The 15,843-nt window shown below is 39.5% G+C and overlaps 1 protein-coding gene across 2 annotated transcripts in view; it reads right to left on the bottom strand.

The window, feature by feature from the left end:
* The window catches only part of grik2 (glutamate receptor, ionotropic, kainate 2), a 283,934-nt gene that overhangs the window by 20,531 nt on the left and 247,560 nt on the right, over positions 1–15,843 (bottom strand). The window contains exons 15-16 of one of the 2 annotated variants that reach the window (XM_078251928.1): positions 1,935–2,185; positions 1,625–1,652 (exon numbers count right to left, since the gene is read on the bottom strand). In XM_078251928.1, the coding sequence (XP_078108054.1) occupies positions 1,625–1,652; positions 1,935–2,185 (279 nt within the window). The remainder of the gene's footprint in view (positions 1–1,624; positions 1,653–1,934; positions 2,186–15,843) is intronic. The other variant, XM_078251929.1, reaches the window with a different exon arrangement.

Here is a 15,843-nt window from a genome sequence, read left to right as displayed (position 1 = left end):
ACTAGATGATGTCAACCTAATCAGTACACACTTGTGACCTTACAAGATATTGAAACAGCTTTCTAAAATGTTCTTAATTCATTTTCATTAAGTTTTACAAAATGGTCTAAGTAGCATATATGAATGACTGTGGCCATTATTTCATTTATGTGCAGTATTTACACTGGTTTACCACATACTACACACTTATATTAGGCATGTAGTTATGTTCAAATTGATAGTTCAAATATTATCCCAGTATGCTATATCTTCATAACAACTGAATTTATATCAAACATTACATCTAAATATTAAAATTAAAACATGTTTGACTGAAAATATTTCTGCTGAAGAAACAAAACTTTCTCCACCTCCCACTATGATAAATGTATATATATATATTTTCGGTTCAGTCTACAGTATTGGGGCGCCCTGCTGTTCACTGTCAGCTTTTGAGCTAACAATGGTGATAAAAAAACTTAAACATTTTATAAGTGTCAAATATTTTTCTCTCTTATTCATTAGCTAGTCATAGGAAATAAATGGAGAGCTTATTAGCTTTTAGCTAACTGCCTTCTACAGTGTTTCTACTTCTTTAGCATATATCTTGCAGCGGACTGCTGCGTATAAAATATTCATAACTGCTATTTTGTCTGCTATTGCAAACACATTACGTTATACAAAACATCCAAGTAAATACATCCCTCATTGTACAATGCCCCACTTGTGACTCGGAAATAAATACAGATACATTTATAATGTCACGTATAAAGGACATACTATGTTATATACATAATTATTTATTTCACAGGACATACTTATGTATTGTAATTCATTTTTTATACAGTTACAGCTGCATTTAGCTTAAAGCAGACCTGGGTTAAAATGAGTAAAGCAGTTTAGATGTGTCTCGCAGCTGAATAAGTCTGGGTTAAGATATATATTTTGTATAGTGTCCTATAACGAGTTAGTAACTGGCTCAAGGTTTTGAGCTGGACTAAGTGAAACTGAGCATTTATGACAGAATTGGGTCCATACTGAACACCGACAACCCAGGTTTATACATTCCTGGTGAGATTTCATTATTTTTGCAATGTATTTACAGTTGCCCTAAGTATTTCTCCAATGGTGCAGGCCATTATATCAGCAACTATTCAGTGTCAGTGTGATAGCTGGGAAGTTCTAGTCAAACAACACAATCTTTTGTTGTGTTACTGCACTGATTTAGAAAGCTCTATATATGAGCTAAATGCCACAAATAAAAACAGTGAGAATAGTTACATTATTAGCAGAATGGAAATGGACAGCAGAAGTGGGGAGGTGTGTGTTAGTGATGTGGGCTATTGATGACATGGCTCATGCAGCAGAGCAAACCTTTGCCATACATGTGCCTGTGATCCAACTGTATATTACTGCCAGCACTCCAAATGTTTTATTAAACTGCTAATTATTATTATTAAACGTAGTGTTCCCATTCCCTCAGGAGTGTCAGGAAAAAAATCATAAAAACAGTTCAATAGTTTTGGGGAAGTTTTAGATCATTTAAGATTACAATAGAAAAAACATTTCTGGAGTTTTTCTTGAGGTCATTTGTGATGGTGGTTAAAGTCTAGCTTGGATCCATGGTGACAGCAGAATTCCTCACGTTTCTTATCTCGTTGTCGCCATTGGGCCTAAGTGAATAAATGCAGAGAAACCAACCCTTATCTTACTGCATATGATATAGCACTGTCATTATAGTGTGAGTTTCCGCAAATTGGCAAACAAATGATTTCTTTAAATTATAAATCAGAACATATATTTAGCATGAATTTTGTTTGATTTTGTTAGCATTTATAGATTTTTTTTGCCATGAGACTGCCTTTCATAGGATATGTGGTTATAGTAAGAAATTCTGCTATCATTGTTGTAAATACAGTAAGTAAGGAGAGATGAAAGTCAGAGGACGTTCTTACCTTTTCAAGTTGTGCATTCTGTTTGGACTTGTAGAGGAACTCTCCCACGGCTACGAATATGGAGAGGACAAGTCCAGCGGCCAGGACGATGAAAATCCCTCCGATGTTCTGCACCCCGAGGGCGCTGGCCTCCTTACTTTCCTCCTCGGGACAGCCATTTCCTCTCCACCACTTCTCCTTCATCATGTGCAGCTTCCCTTCCTCCTGAAGCTGCAGGATGGCAATAGTGATCTTATCTCTGTATGGAGAGCCTAAAGGACCAAAAAAAACATGAGGTCAGCGTGAGCGTGACCAACATGACTGAATCAGTGCCTTTACCTTATCTTTGCATGGAGGACACAGATTGACACCTTTATTGAATATTGTCTTTGATGATCAGCCAAAGTGAATCAACCAAACACGTGAAAAAGTAATTGTGGTGTAGAGAAAATACTTCACTTGTATAGATAATACCAAGTTAATGTGTGGTGAGCGTCTTGCGTCGTAATGCTACCATCCTACACCCAGGTGGGTGCTACACATGGTGGTAGAGAGTAGTCTAGGGAAGTTAATGTATGATTCAATTTAGTTTTGAATGGCAAACACCCATCAAATATCTAAACTAAACACCAATTAGACCAACACCAACAAAAAACCTTTTTCTATTGGTGCCTCATTAGCATCTGGAAATGACTTCATGTATAAAGCTCATCCTAGTCATGGTCCAGCTGTGTAACATTTTGAGTATTGCAAAGCAATACATTGTTGATAATATTAAAGATAAGATTTCCAGTATTCAGGCACTTAACACTTGTCTATTTTGCCCAATACAGCTTTTACAGTTTGTGTTCCAGAGTCTCTATTAAACTGAAATATTTCTCAGAAGATATTTAAAAACAAACGCTGTATAAAGCATGTGAGTTTCTCCCAATGCAGAGAGGGGCATCAATTCAATACCAGAATTGACAGACTGTAGCTGGAGACTTTGTCTGGCTTAGCCTTGTTTTTGTTTTTTTCCACACAGCATTCCGGGATAGGAGAAAAACATGCTCTGGTTTAATGGCATTTCTTTAAACCAATCACAATCGCCGGACAGAGCTACGGTGCCACTGCAAAATAGCCTCGGGAAGGAACTAGTTTTGGTGGAACATGTGTCCATTCAAAAGTTGTTTTAGTCGTGCAACAGAAAACTCTGATTGGACAGATAGTCTAGCTAGCTGTCTGGATTTACCCTGCAGATCTGAGGAGCAGTTAACCATAGTCCTCATAAATCCAACAGAGTCTATAATGCCAACACAAAGAAAGAGGAAAGTATCCGGCCAAAAAGAGGAACATCCGGCGGAATTTCCGGTGGGACCGGAGCAATCCTGGAAGTGGAACGTCATGGATATAGACTACCTGGGTTGTGACTGACATATGTACTGTAAAAAGTGGTGCATATTTGAGAGGGCCACACAGGAACTGCACCTGTCTTGTTTTGGCTAACACAGTGCTCCCGAATGCAGATAATAGGAGAACAAATAAAACTAAATTATGTGTAAAATAAACGTTAACTCAATATATTGCAATTTAGGGTGCTTTCACACCTACCTCATTTGGTCCGGACTTTTGGACTTCTCAGTTTGATTCGAACCAAAATTACAGGTGTGAAACCTCCCCCTTACCAAACAGCCGAACCTTGGTCTGACGAAAAGTGGTGGTATCAGTCCGGATCAAACTGAGCCATGGTCCGGTTTGTTTCTATTGTGAAAGCTTTTTCTTTTTGATGGTTCGGACTTTCAGACCAAATACAGGAGGTTCTGACTGGCTATCGCCGTATTGTAATTGAAGCGTAGCTACTTTTAGGAATAGCTCAGTGCTTAGTGTGTACGTAGTGTTACAATATTTATATTGGTCTTTCAGGTAATGGGCAGGGTCAGACTGACGTGACATGAGGGGGGTGTGGTTGTGTGCCGATTTAACCTGGACAGTGACAGGTGTGTGGGATTATTGCTATTTTGGAGGAAGTGGAAAAGACCAGGGCCTCAAGTGAAAAACACTACGAAAGACAGAGGACCGAAAGACTTTCTTGTTTTCCCCACTACAAACTTTTGTATATACATCTTTTTTTAAATCTGAACTGAGACAACAAAGGGGGAGAGGGGCTGGCCCGGCAAGGATACCAACAGAATGGAGCCAATTAAACACCGGAGTGGTCCCAGAGGCAGTTGTAGTTTCCCGAACGCTGAACTATCAGAGTCTAGGTCTGGCTGTCTGTCTGAGGTCAGCCTGAAGCGATACTTTTTAAGAAAGTAAAAAAAAAAAAAAAGAAGGGTACTAAACAACAGTAAGCGACATTAAAGAATGGCTTGTTTATTGTTAAGGCCATATGGTCAAAATGAAATGATTTAATAATATAGTAATAGTAAAGTAGTAAAGTTATAACTTTTAACAATAACGTATTTCACTAGTAAATTGCTGTTGAATGACAAAAACAACCACTGGATTGCAAAAGGGTATTTTACAATAACTTTGAATGCACTGCGAGGCTGCCAGTTTCAAGTGAACGCACCGTCTGTGTTGTTTTTCCAACAACGGCAGCTGCACACTGCTTAATGTCCCGCTGTTGGATCCTCTACAGCAGGGGTTTCAACGTTCTTTAAGCCAAAGACCCCTTAACTGAAGGAGAGACAGAGCAGGGACCCCCTACTACATATCTTGTATTAAATGAAGTTACATATTAAACTGGGCCTACAATAACGTGTAGGGCGGCCTAAAGCCTTTACACATGTATACCCCTTTTTTGCATAGAATACTAAAATAATTAAAATAAAATAATTGTTGGCATGATTTTATGAATCATGTTTTAATGTTAAACATACATGTGGCACAGTGAATCCTCAGGATGAACCGTATCTGTTGATCTTAGTGACTACCTTACCTATAGGCCAGTTAGCCTGTCATCAGTGAGGATTTTTCACAAATAGGATGATTTATATTTGCTAATAATATGTTGGATGATAAGACATTTAAAAAAAATGTAAAACTTAAAAAATATTAACAATTTGGTGACCCCCCCTGCAGTAACTCCGAGGACCCCCTAGGGGTCCCGGACCCCCTGTTGAAGATCTCTGCTCTACAGTGAAATACAGTCACACTTTACACTGTTTAGCTGTCAGCATTTTAACCGTGTTTAATCCAGCTGCTAGCTAACAGTAGGCTAATGTTAGCTGCTTTCGAGTCACGTGTAGCGATGCTTCTGTTGCCTCTAACGTCCGTTTCGGAGCATCAGAGAGCATATCAATGGCACCGAAATGAGGCACCAAAATCTGCGTTGCTATTCAGTCCAGTAGATACCGGTCGTTAAGGCACCGGTGCCATATTAGCACCAGGTCTCAGTACCCAACCCTACTCAAGACCCAAGTAAAGTTCCCACATCTTGCTTCTCAACAAGGGAACAAAGCAAAATGAGCCGCATTAGCATGGGGAGAGCAAGAATCGGATGGAAAAACTCATGTTTTCATTCTTATTTTTCTACTCAGATTTGCTGCTTTTTTATTCAATGCTTTGGTTTTAAAGCCTCCTCGGTCCTACCTCTGGAAAGCACTCTGTGCACCTTCATTTCTACTTTGCTGCGTATTTGTGTATTTCAATTGAAACCCCATTATATTTCAATGAGCATTCGGTACATTCCAGTATATTTTATTGCACATGTTTAACAATGTAAAATACTAATGCTAATGTATAGCATTACCATTTCATTATCCCCACAGGTCCCAACAACATTAAACTAATACACCTGAAATACATCTGTGGGGCTCATTCTACATCTATAACTGTAATTGTAATTAAAACCAGTTGCCATGGTTAATCTGTGCTAATGTTTGCACTGTGCGCTGTTACCTTGGCTTAATAAGTTATTGTACCCAAAGCGAGACTTGAAATGTTTCCTTCTGCCCATGTGGAATGTCTGCAGAGTGCTCAATGAACCCCCCACCTCCCTTCTCCACTCAGGTAAAGCACTCCAGCACCTTCCCGTGCTCTGCTGATCAAAACCAGCCACATGTCAAGATCCCTGATTAAACCTGAAGGGTGAAGCCTTGTTAAAAAAAAAATAACTCCCAGTCCCAGTCTTCTGCAGTACAGCCAATACACTGCAATCAGGATGTCAATGCAGCTTGAATTATAAAAAAAAAAAAAAAAAAAACTAATAACACCTATTATTGCAAACACTTAGAATGAACTCTCTGAGGAACACAGGGAGCGAAACATGTTTGGATGACAAAACATTATCAATTGGCTAGCTCCAGTGGAGTAGCGATCTCTGTGATTAGTAGTTAGTATGCAGAGCCAGTTTGGAAACAGTATTATGTAGTGGACCCAAAAGACCCGAAACAGTGGGACCCAAAAGACCCGAAACAGTGACAATGATCAGCCCCTACTGAAGTGGAGCTTTGAGCCCTCAGCCTCGTGGCGGCATGGCTGCAGTCGCAAGGCTGTGTTCACACTCTTCAACATCTCTTCTGTCCTTCATCTCTGCCCAAGGGTTTCTGCTATGTGACTATTTATTTCAGAACAAGCCGGCCAACATGCTTCAAAAGCATCTATTACCATGGTGATGGCAAATGTGAATCGCACTCTGGTTCTAGTTATTCATTGTCATCTACAGTAGATAGATCCCCTTCAGGTCCGGGGTTGAACAACAAGCCAAGTGTGTCACATAAATCACTTGCTACGACAAAGAAACAAGCATTCTTGAAAATGGGCCAGCTTTGCCTGATCAAAACAAATGGAAAGACCTCAGTAATATCATGTATACTACTGTATATGAACATGAGCATAATGTCACACAGTCAAGACCTGTGCTGCACTGTCACTGTGCCACGTTTTTGGCAAGTGTCATAAACCACATTGACATGATCATGAAATGGGTCTGATCCCTACTGACCCGCTGAGTTGAAAATCGAGAAACTGTGTTTCCTTTAGATGGGTTTTATATTAGAGTTGTAAAATATACTGCACACCATCAGATCCTCCACCATTTTCATACAAAAAACCAGATGGCATTACAAAGCTGGCCTCGGCTGTAAAACTTGAATGCTCCATAAACACAACAGGCCTTTATACTCAGTTACAAATAACTGATAAGTTTGTCTAGTCATGAGGCCTAAGTATGGCAGTATCATATGATCGCTCCAATCCTTTGGTTCAGAGCAGGAAACGTCAAGAGCTATTCATGCTTCTTCACTAAGTCAATGCCCATCTCTCTTGTTTTCTTCTCCTGAAACTCTGATACATGCCTTCATCACATCCAGACTCCACTACTCCAATAACATTATTTATGGTACATCATACCAACGTCCTTAATGAACTCTAGTACATCCAGAACTCTGCTGCTTGCCTGCTCACTCACTCACACTCCTGTGACCACATCGTGAGAACCTCTGCTGACTCCCTGTCTCTCAATGGATTTAATTCAAAGTGCTTTCCATAGTCAGACCTCTTTTGACCTTGCTGGTCAACTAAAGCCTGACATGTGGCTCGCGCGAAGGATGTCAGTCCCCTTCCGCTCTATGTGTGTTGCTGTTCTCAATATCCCTTCCAAAGGATTTTGAGAACGGCAGCAGCAACAACAACAACAACAAACTTCAACTACCCACTGAAAATGGCAAGTTCCAAAGAAAATTTTGATTGTGCAATAAGGCAGGCCTGCTTGGTTCTTTCGGTGAATGATTGTGAAGATTTACAACGAATATTTTTACAGCATTTACTCTCTAACTGGCACGTTTTGGATTGCTGTGGGCTAAGTACACACTGGTAAGAGCAAATTACATTTAACCATGTATCCAGACAATTTATATAGCTCACACTACTGTATTGTGTGAACAGTTAAATTCATTTAATATTTGATGTGGCATTTTCTTTTGCGGGGTGCAAACTGCTGTTCTGCGGGTGCGGCTCTGCATCCGTGGCTTAGTGCCGATCCCAAGATGCAAACAACATTTTATATGTAACAATCAAATATTTCATACAGTATGTAGGGATTTCCTTCATGTTTTATTGTTTGTACTACTCCTTTTTTTCTGTTTTTCAATGATTTTTGCTCTGGCAGGATCTGAGTGTTGCTGCACTGTACAGGAACTTTGTGGAAAATGCTGGCTAGATATATTGAAGAGTTCATTTGTAAAAACAGAAAAAGGCCATTTTAAATGAATAAACCAACACAAAAGATGATTAATATTCCCTTGAGTGCACAATAAGAAAAACATGATTTGGTATCAAAACAACCCAACACCAATTAAATTGATATTCCCTTGGATTAGACACAAAGAAATTATGATTTAGTATCACAAACAACTCCAATCCTGACGCTTTGTCACAGCCCTCAGCGTTTGATACCGACCCACAAGGTACCTTCAAACAACACAGGACTTTCACCCAGGAGACTGCGGCTCGTGTCCTGTCCTATCCACTTTAGTTACATTACGAACGTGCTTATTTTAACCCCACCCACAATGTTTTCCTAACCCTTACTAAGTGGTGTTGTTTTCCTAAACCCAACCACGTAGTTTTGTTTGAATTGCACTTAAACATTTGGACAGAGTCAGCCTCGCTGTTTCCCACTGTTTCTAGTTTTTATGCTAAGCTAGCTAACTAGCTGCTGGCTGTAACTTCATATTTACCATACACACATGAGAGTGCTATCAATCTTCTCATGTACTATGGACATCAGGGGCGTAGCACACAATTCTGGGCCCTGTAGAAAGGTATTCTCTACGGGGCCCCTCCCCGCATCCACAGCCATTCATTTCTAGCATCTTTTTGGGCCCTCCACACATGAGGGCCCTGGGTACTCAAGTTCCCTCCAGTCCGACACCCAAGCAAATACATGTTATTTTACAGAATGTAGAATCATTTAAAATCTCCTTCCTTCCTTTTCGAGTAGTGTAAATCATGTCCAGAATAGTTGTAAAATCAGAAACCAACTGATTCATGAAATAGGGCATAATGCTTTTAGACAAAAAAAAATCGTAGTTTTGACACACTCAAACACAAATTACACAAAGTTAGGTGCTTAAATTAAATACTCATGTAAGTTGCTTTTTCTCAAAATCTGACTTGACTAATTATGTCCTTGTAGTCCTCATTTCTTTAATTTTGATGTTCACACTGACATTCCTCCACAGAGCTGCGGAGGAGGGTCTGGCTAGTCTACACAACATTCCAGGATGGGAGAAAAATGTGCTCTGGTTTATTGGCATTTCTTTAAACCAATCACAATCGTCATGGGCGGGGCTAAGCACCGGACACAGCAACGGTGCCTCTGCAAAATAGCCTAGGGAAGGAACTTGTTTTGGTGGAACATGTGTACGTAAGGAGGCGAGCCCTGGAATTGAAAATGGTGTCGAGTGTGTGATGAGAATTTTACTCAAAGAAAATATAAATATAATTTGATTGTTGGTTCTAGTTTGGAGGATGTTTCCCAAATCGACCAGAGTTTAGAATGCCAACACAAAGAAGAGGAAGGTGAGGGACATCTGGCCAAAAATAAGGGGCCTTCCGGTAGAACCTCCGGCGGCACCGAAACTATCCTGTAAATCAGTGATCTTCAACAGGGGGTCCGCGACCCCTAGGGGGTCCTCAGAGTCATTGCAGGGGGGCCGTCAAGTCATTGTTTAATACGTTTTTGAAAGTTCTATCCCCCCAAAATTAAAATAGGCTGAAAAATACACTAACATGAATCCAACATGTTATTGGAAAAGATAAATCGGCCTATTCGTAAAAAACAGCAACAACCTCAACAACATTGATGATACGATAAGTATAGCCACTATGGTAGCCATCCACAGATACAGTTAAGATTAAGGATTCACTGTGGCTTCCACATGTATGTTTGACGATTAAACACGATGATATATGAATATGTAAATAGTTTAATATTGTAGGGCAACATACAAGATTACACTACACGTTATGTTAGGCCTAGTTTAATATGTAACTCAATACAAATATACTTTATATACAACAATCAAATCTCACTGGGAGTGAAAATCTAGTGAGATTTTTCTCCTGAGTCTGGTTGGCTGATGGATGGAGAAATGTGTTGTTATCCTTTTCAGTACTCAACAGAATATGTTAATTTGTGAGCTGCATGTGTGCCCACAACAGAGCTGCTTAATCCTTCAATTCAGGGAAGAGTGCAGAGTGAAGTGACAGGCCATACTGAATCCAGAGTAAAACACATAGATGTAATCTGCCAGATCAAAGCAGAGTAATAGCACACAGATCCCTGATGCATTGTCTCTCGATGAAGAAAATTCAAATGTGCTGCAATGTCTTACACTCTGAAGACGTGTATTTTTAGCCCACCAAGTGCTGCTCTCTGTAATACATCGAAAGATTTGTTTTGCATGGAACAAACACAAAGAACAGCAAATAAATGTATGTATGTGTTTCAAATGTTATTGCTCAAGGGGTTTTGATAAACTGGAAAACATCATAGATTCTGTTTTATAAATAGGTAGCCGCTCTGGATTTGAGTTTCCTCTTACCATAACCTCGTACTTTTTTTAAAAGATAAATGTAACAGATGCAATTTGGTATATATAAGCAGTTCTTGAATTGGGGCAGTACTCATGACACATTTGATTTCTGTCCAACTGAGTGCTATTACTTTATAAGCCAGTACTGATATCTTTTCATGAATGTAGATGCACATGATGTGGAAACTCCAATTGTCAAGAAAAATAGGCTAGTTTCCTTTTCCAACAAGCCACAAGAACAGGCCAAAATGTGGTCTAGTTTGGTTAAAAGGTTGCTGGATAAGAGCTTGGGCTCCAAAAGCGTCTGTCCATAAAAGGTCTCAACAGAGCTTTGCAGGTATTAGGGTACCTTTGATTAGGAGAAAGGGAAAAGTCAATATGTGTCCTTTATACACTGAAGCCTGACTCTCCAATTTCTTGACTACTTTTAAGTAGGCTAGTTCAAAAGAATGATTTTTGTACATACTTTGTGCCCTCACATGCCTATGTATGTGCATACTATGCAAGCTGCTGGTGTAGAGCACAGGCACCTTTTTTATTCCATGTAAAGCTATGTCATGTTCCATAACTAAATCACATAACTAAAGAAAAACATGATGACTTAAAAATCCAGAGGAATCTATTTAGAACCCAAATCGACAAGTGGAAAATAATCCAATCTTAACGAAAGTAGGAAGGCCACTTTTCATATCCTTCCTGTGATTTCAGTAAACTCTTTTACACATAATTGACTAGCATTTTACTCAGTGGCGGTGCGCTTGGAAAGGCTCAGGGTGAAGGTGGCTCTTGGCTCCGTTCGTAAGCTTTATAGCACCAAAGTATGGGGTCTAATAGCTTAAGACTCTACATATGTCTTTTCAGCTTTTTATATGTACTGTAGATGTACATCTGCCCATTGCATATACTATATATTCTTTGCAAATTTTGCACTCAACCCATTCAGCCTTTTTTCTTCGGCAAGAGCAACTTTTATATATATATATATATATATATATCTTTGTTTTTAATGTTTAATATAATGTTTAATATTTTTGTTTATGTATGCAATTTTCACCAAGGCAAATTCCACATAAGTGTACTTAATGTGGCAATAAAACCATTTCTGATTCTGATTCTTGTCTCCACTAATAGAGGTGATATACTGTATCAGTTTGGGATTGGTGGTAAATGTCTTTAAATGCAGTGCCCTCCAGAGAATCAATGTCCCTGCTGCATCTTCATTCTGTGTGTGCTCTATGTCTAATATCCTTTCTTTCTCTACCACACACATCCCAGAGTGTGCTCGGGAGGTGGCAAAAGTGGCGGGGGGTTGAGTGTTGGGGTTTGAGGTGGGGGGTAAGGCGCCGCAGGTCACGGCGTTGGAGATCTTCTATCTCACAGCAATGCATTCTCGAACCTTCCTGTTTATGATGCGAAGCTGAACAGCCCGGCAGGCAGCTGCAGAGACGACTGGAAGGACAGCAGTCTGCTGACAAGCAGCGCATACACTTCCCCCTTAGCCTGTTTGATTAATGCAGCCTAATGAAGCTAAATGAAGATTGATACTCATCACGGAGAGAGACAAAGAGAAAAGAAGGATGATGAATAGTGCAGAGCCTCCTGAGACTACAGTCAGGGCAGAGGAGGAGACAGTGGCTGCACAAGCTGTCTGTAAAACACAAACCTAAAGAGAGAAAAAGAAGAAAACCAATCTTCGCTTCGCACGCTGAGACTGTTCATTCCCCTGCCTGGATCCCAGCAGACAGCCACGCTATTGCCGCTTGGGCAGATGCGAGACATTGAAATTGCCATGATGAAAAGGGAATATATTTTTTTATCTTAACTGCTTTTTGTTCAGTTATAATTAGGGCTGGGTACCGAATTCAATACTTTTAAGGCACTGACCGAATTGCCTCTAAAGTATCGAGTATCAAAAAATGCCTCGTCATTCAATACCCAATTTCAATACCTAAGGAGTAAATCGCGTCAGCGTCAGTGAGCCAATAAGCATGCAGCATTCTTCTACCAAGATCTAATAATGCTGCTGATTGGCTGTCTAACGCTACACGTCGTAGAGACACGCAGGAAAAACTATATGTTAAGCACAGAGACGGCGCTCACGTAGTAGGAGCTGAAAAATAAATAAAAAGATTAGTGCCGTAATGTGTAATGTTGGAATTTCTTTTTGTTTTATAAAATTGGTATCGAAAGAAATAAGGTTTATGAACCGCTATCGAAGTCATGGTATTGGTATCGGTACCGGTATTGAATGTTTTTTTTAAACATTTTAATTGGAATTAAGTTTACATATGTTAAAATTTGTTTTTTTGTGCTTACATGTTTGCTATTTATTGTTGTATTTGTATTGATCTTGTTTGGTCACTGCTGCGAAACCAATTGCCCCTTTGGGGACAAATAAAGTTCTACTTGACTTGACTTGATTTTTTGAACGATACCCAGCCCTAGTTATAATTAGGGATGGCTTGATACCATTTTCTCATTTCCATACCACAACATATGGACACATAACCAGTTTTCCTCTAAAATGTGTATAACCTTTCAGGTATCTAGCCTATATAAAAATATGATGCAGACATTGTCAATTGAAGAAACACACAGTAATATCAATTTAGCAATACTGCTGCTCCCTTACTATTGGACTTTTACAAATTTTCCATGCATTTTGAAAGGAATTCTCTGACTTCTTGTACAGACTTCATCGTCTGGTGAATGTTAATATTCACAGCAAATGTCATGATAATCTGGCCAATATAATTGTTAAGATATCAAAATGATAGAGAGACAGAATAACCATCATGCCGATTCTTATATTTTTGCATTCTGTTCCATGTGTCATTGGGTTATGTAGATTTAGGTTATTTAACTACTGACCCACCAGTGGGCACGTCATTACAAACTTATGCTGTGCAGCCAAACATTGTTGAAATGTATATCATTTTTCTGGGGTAATATGTTTATAATTATAAACAGACATCTGGAATATTTCTAATTGATGGAATGGTGCAGACATAGCAAATATGGAGTATCTCAAGAATTTGCATATTTCACGTAGTGTTGTGACTTTGCCATCATAGGTAAATGGTGAATGGACTGCATTTCTATAGAGCTCTTATCCAAAGTGATTTACAATTTGTCTCTCATTGGCCCTTGCACACACTCACTCACACACCAATAGCTGCAAGCTACCATACAAGGCACTGGCCCAATCATTGAGAGAGGTGGGGGTTCAGTTCCTTGCTCAAGGGCACTTCAACATGTGGACAGTAGGAACCCTGCAATTCACAACAACCCTCTCTACCTGCTGAGCCACAGTCACAGGCACGCAAGGTTTCTTTCCTTAAATGGATTCTGGGCTCCTGGAAAACCTTCTGTCATAGCAACATGCTAATATTGCAAATTATAACGCAAGGATATTTCATCTTAAAAAGGTGGTTAATAAATCTATGTAATTCTCTTCAACAAAAAAAAAATATAGAGAAAAATTAGGGCTGTCAAAATAACGCGTTAATTTGGATTAATTAATCTGAGAAAAGATTATTAATCACGTTCAAAAAAATAACGCAGATTAATCTATTCCATATTGACGTTTGACCCGGAGCCGTTCTAGCCACCATTGGACTGTAAAATGAAGGAGTGAGACGAGAATGTTCTACCCGGATCATTAATTGGAACATTTACTTGTAAAAATCTTCTTCCTGCCAACCCTGGCTACCGAAATCTGGTGCCACTGATATGCCTGCGCTTCTCTCTGATGCTCTGAAACACAAACCCCGCTGTGACGCTAGTTAACACTATACTCGACAGCAGCTAACGTTAGCCTACCGCTAGCTAGTAGCTGGATTAAACACGGTTAAAATGCTGACAGCTAATGCTAAACGGTGTAAAGTGTGACTGTGTTTTACTGTAGAGGATACAACACCGGGATGTAACAATCTGCAGCTGTCGTCGGAGAAACAACACAGACGGTGCGTTCAATGAAACTGGTAAACTACAGCCTCGTGGTGCATTTGAAGTTATTGTAAATGTCCTTTTCCCATCTGATGGTTCAACAGCAATTTACTACTGAAATCATTGTACATTATTATTAAATCATTTCATTTTGACCATATGGCCTTAGCAATAAACAAGCCGTTCTTTAATGTCACCAACTGTTGTTTAGTACCCTTTTTTTTCTTTTCTTTTTTTACTTTCTTAAAGGTTCAGGCACCGTTAATTATGTATGCGATTAATTTCGATTAAATAATCACAGAGTATGTAATTAATTAGATTACATGTTTTAATCGATTGACAGCCCTAAGAAAAATAACTACTGAAAAAGAACTCCTGACACACACAGGATCGATCTTTTCTTTACAAGGCCTTTCATATATGTACATTTTGTCCTGAGAATTAACAGAAGTGGCCAGTAGAGGTTTCATGTAGTAAACACACCATTAAAATGAGCTATGACTAACAGCTGGGAGGTAAACTAAGTCTGTCCATTACAGAGCTGAGAGAGCTGCCGAGGGGCCGAGCGCTGAGGGCCCAAGTACTAATGCAGGCCGACACCTACTCTCTGTTCAAGTCAATGAGATATATGCTAAATGGCCTTGCTACATGGGAATACACGCTGTATATGGTAAAGGGTACTAAAAGGGTAGGATTAGCAATTTAAATACCTTGTTCTGACTGCATGTGAATGGGCCACCAGGGAGTAATGATGCTAACACCCCTCCTTTCTTCAGTACGGACAATCTGTGTGGTGCACAAGCTGCCACAGGCGAGCTCTCACTTTCCCTTCATTCCGCTCACCCTTCCTTTCTTTCTTTCAGTGACATACACCAATGCACACACATGTATAATATAAATATATGTATAGAGTCATCTAAACCTTCAAAAGGAGCACATCAGTCAAGAAATGCAATCACCCAAAGCAAATATAGCCTACCTCCACTGTTTTCACACACAGAAAAACAGTCACTCAAATTACCTTCTGTGGCTGACCAGCAGAGCATACACAAACAGCAGCAAACAACCTTGCCAACACTCACAGTCCCAGAGGACATTTCCCCGATTTGTCAGTACAGCCACTGGATATCATCTGTCCTCCACGTAGAAAGATTTCTGAAGGCTGATGCTGATGATATTTGGTTGTTGCCAATTTTCAGATCATTTTTACAGTATAAATGTGACTGTTTTCTTGTCAAAATGTGTGGGTTTTTTATACCTTCCTTTTTTTTCTTCTATTGGTAATCTTAGAGTACCAAATGTTAGGCTGAATCGTTGAAACATGCAGAGTATTTCCATCTGATGGAATGGGGCAGCCATAAAAACACGGAGTCTTGAGTTTGAATATTTCACTGGTTATAAACACAATGTTGCTTCAATGAAGAGCTAATACACAATATGTGATACTGTCAGACAGTGGG

The sequence above is a fragment of the Sander vitreus genome, chromosome 6, assembly GCF_031162955.1.
Source record: "Sander vitreus isolate 19-12246 chromosome 6, sanVit1, whole genome shotgun sequence".
Classification (NCBI taxonomy): domain Eukaryota; kingdom Metazoa; phylum Chordata; class Actinopteri; order Perciformes; family Percidae; genus Sander; species Sander vitreus.
The sequence above is the reverse complement of the archived record's forward strand: the minus strand, read 5'-3'. Positions and strand labels throughout refer to the sequence as shown.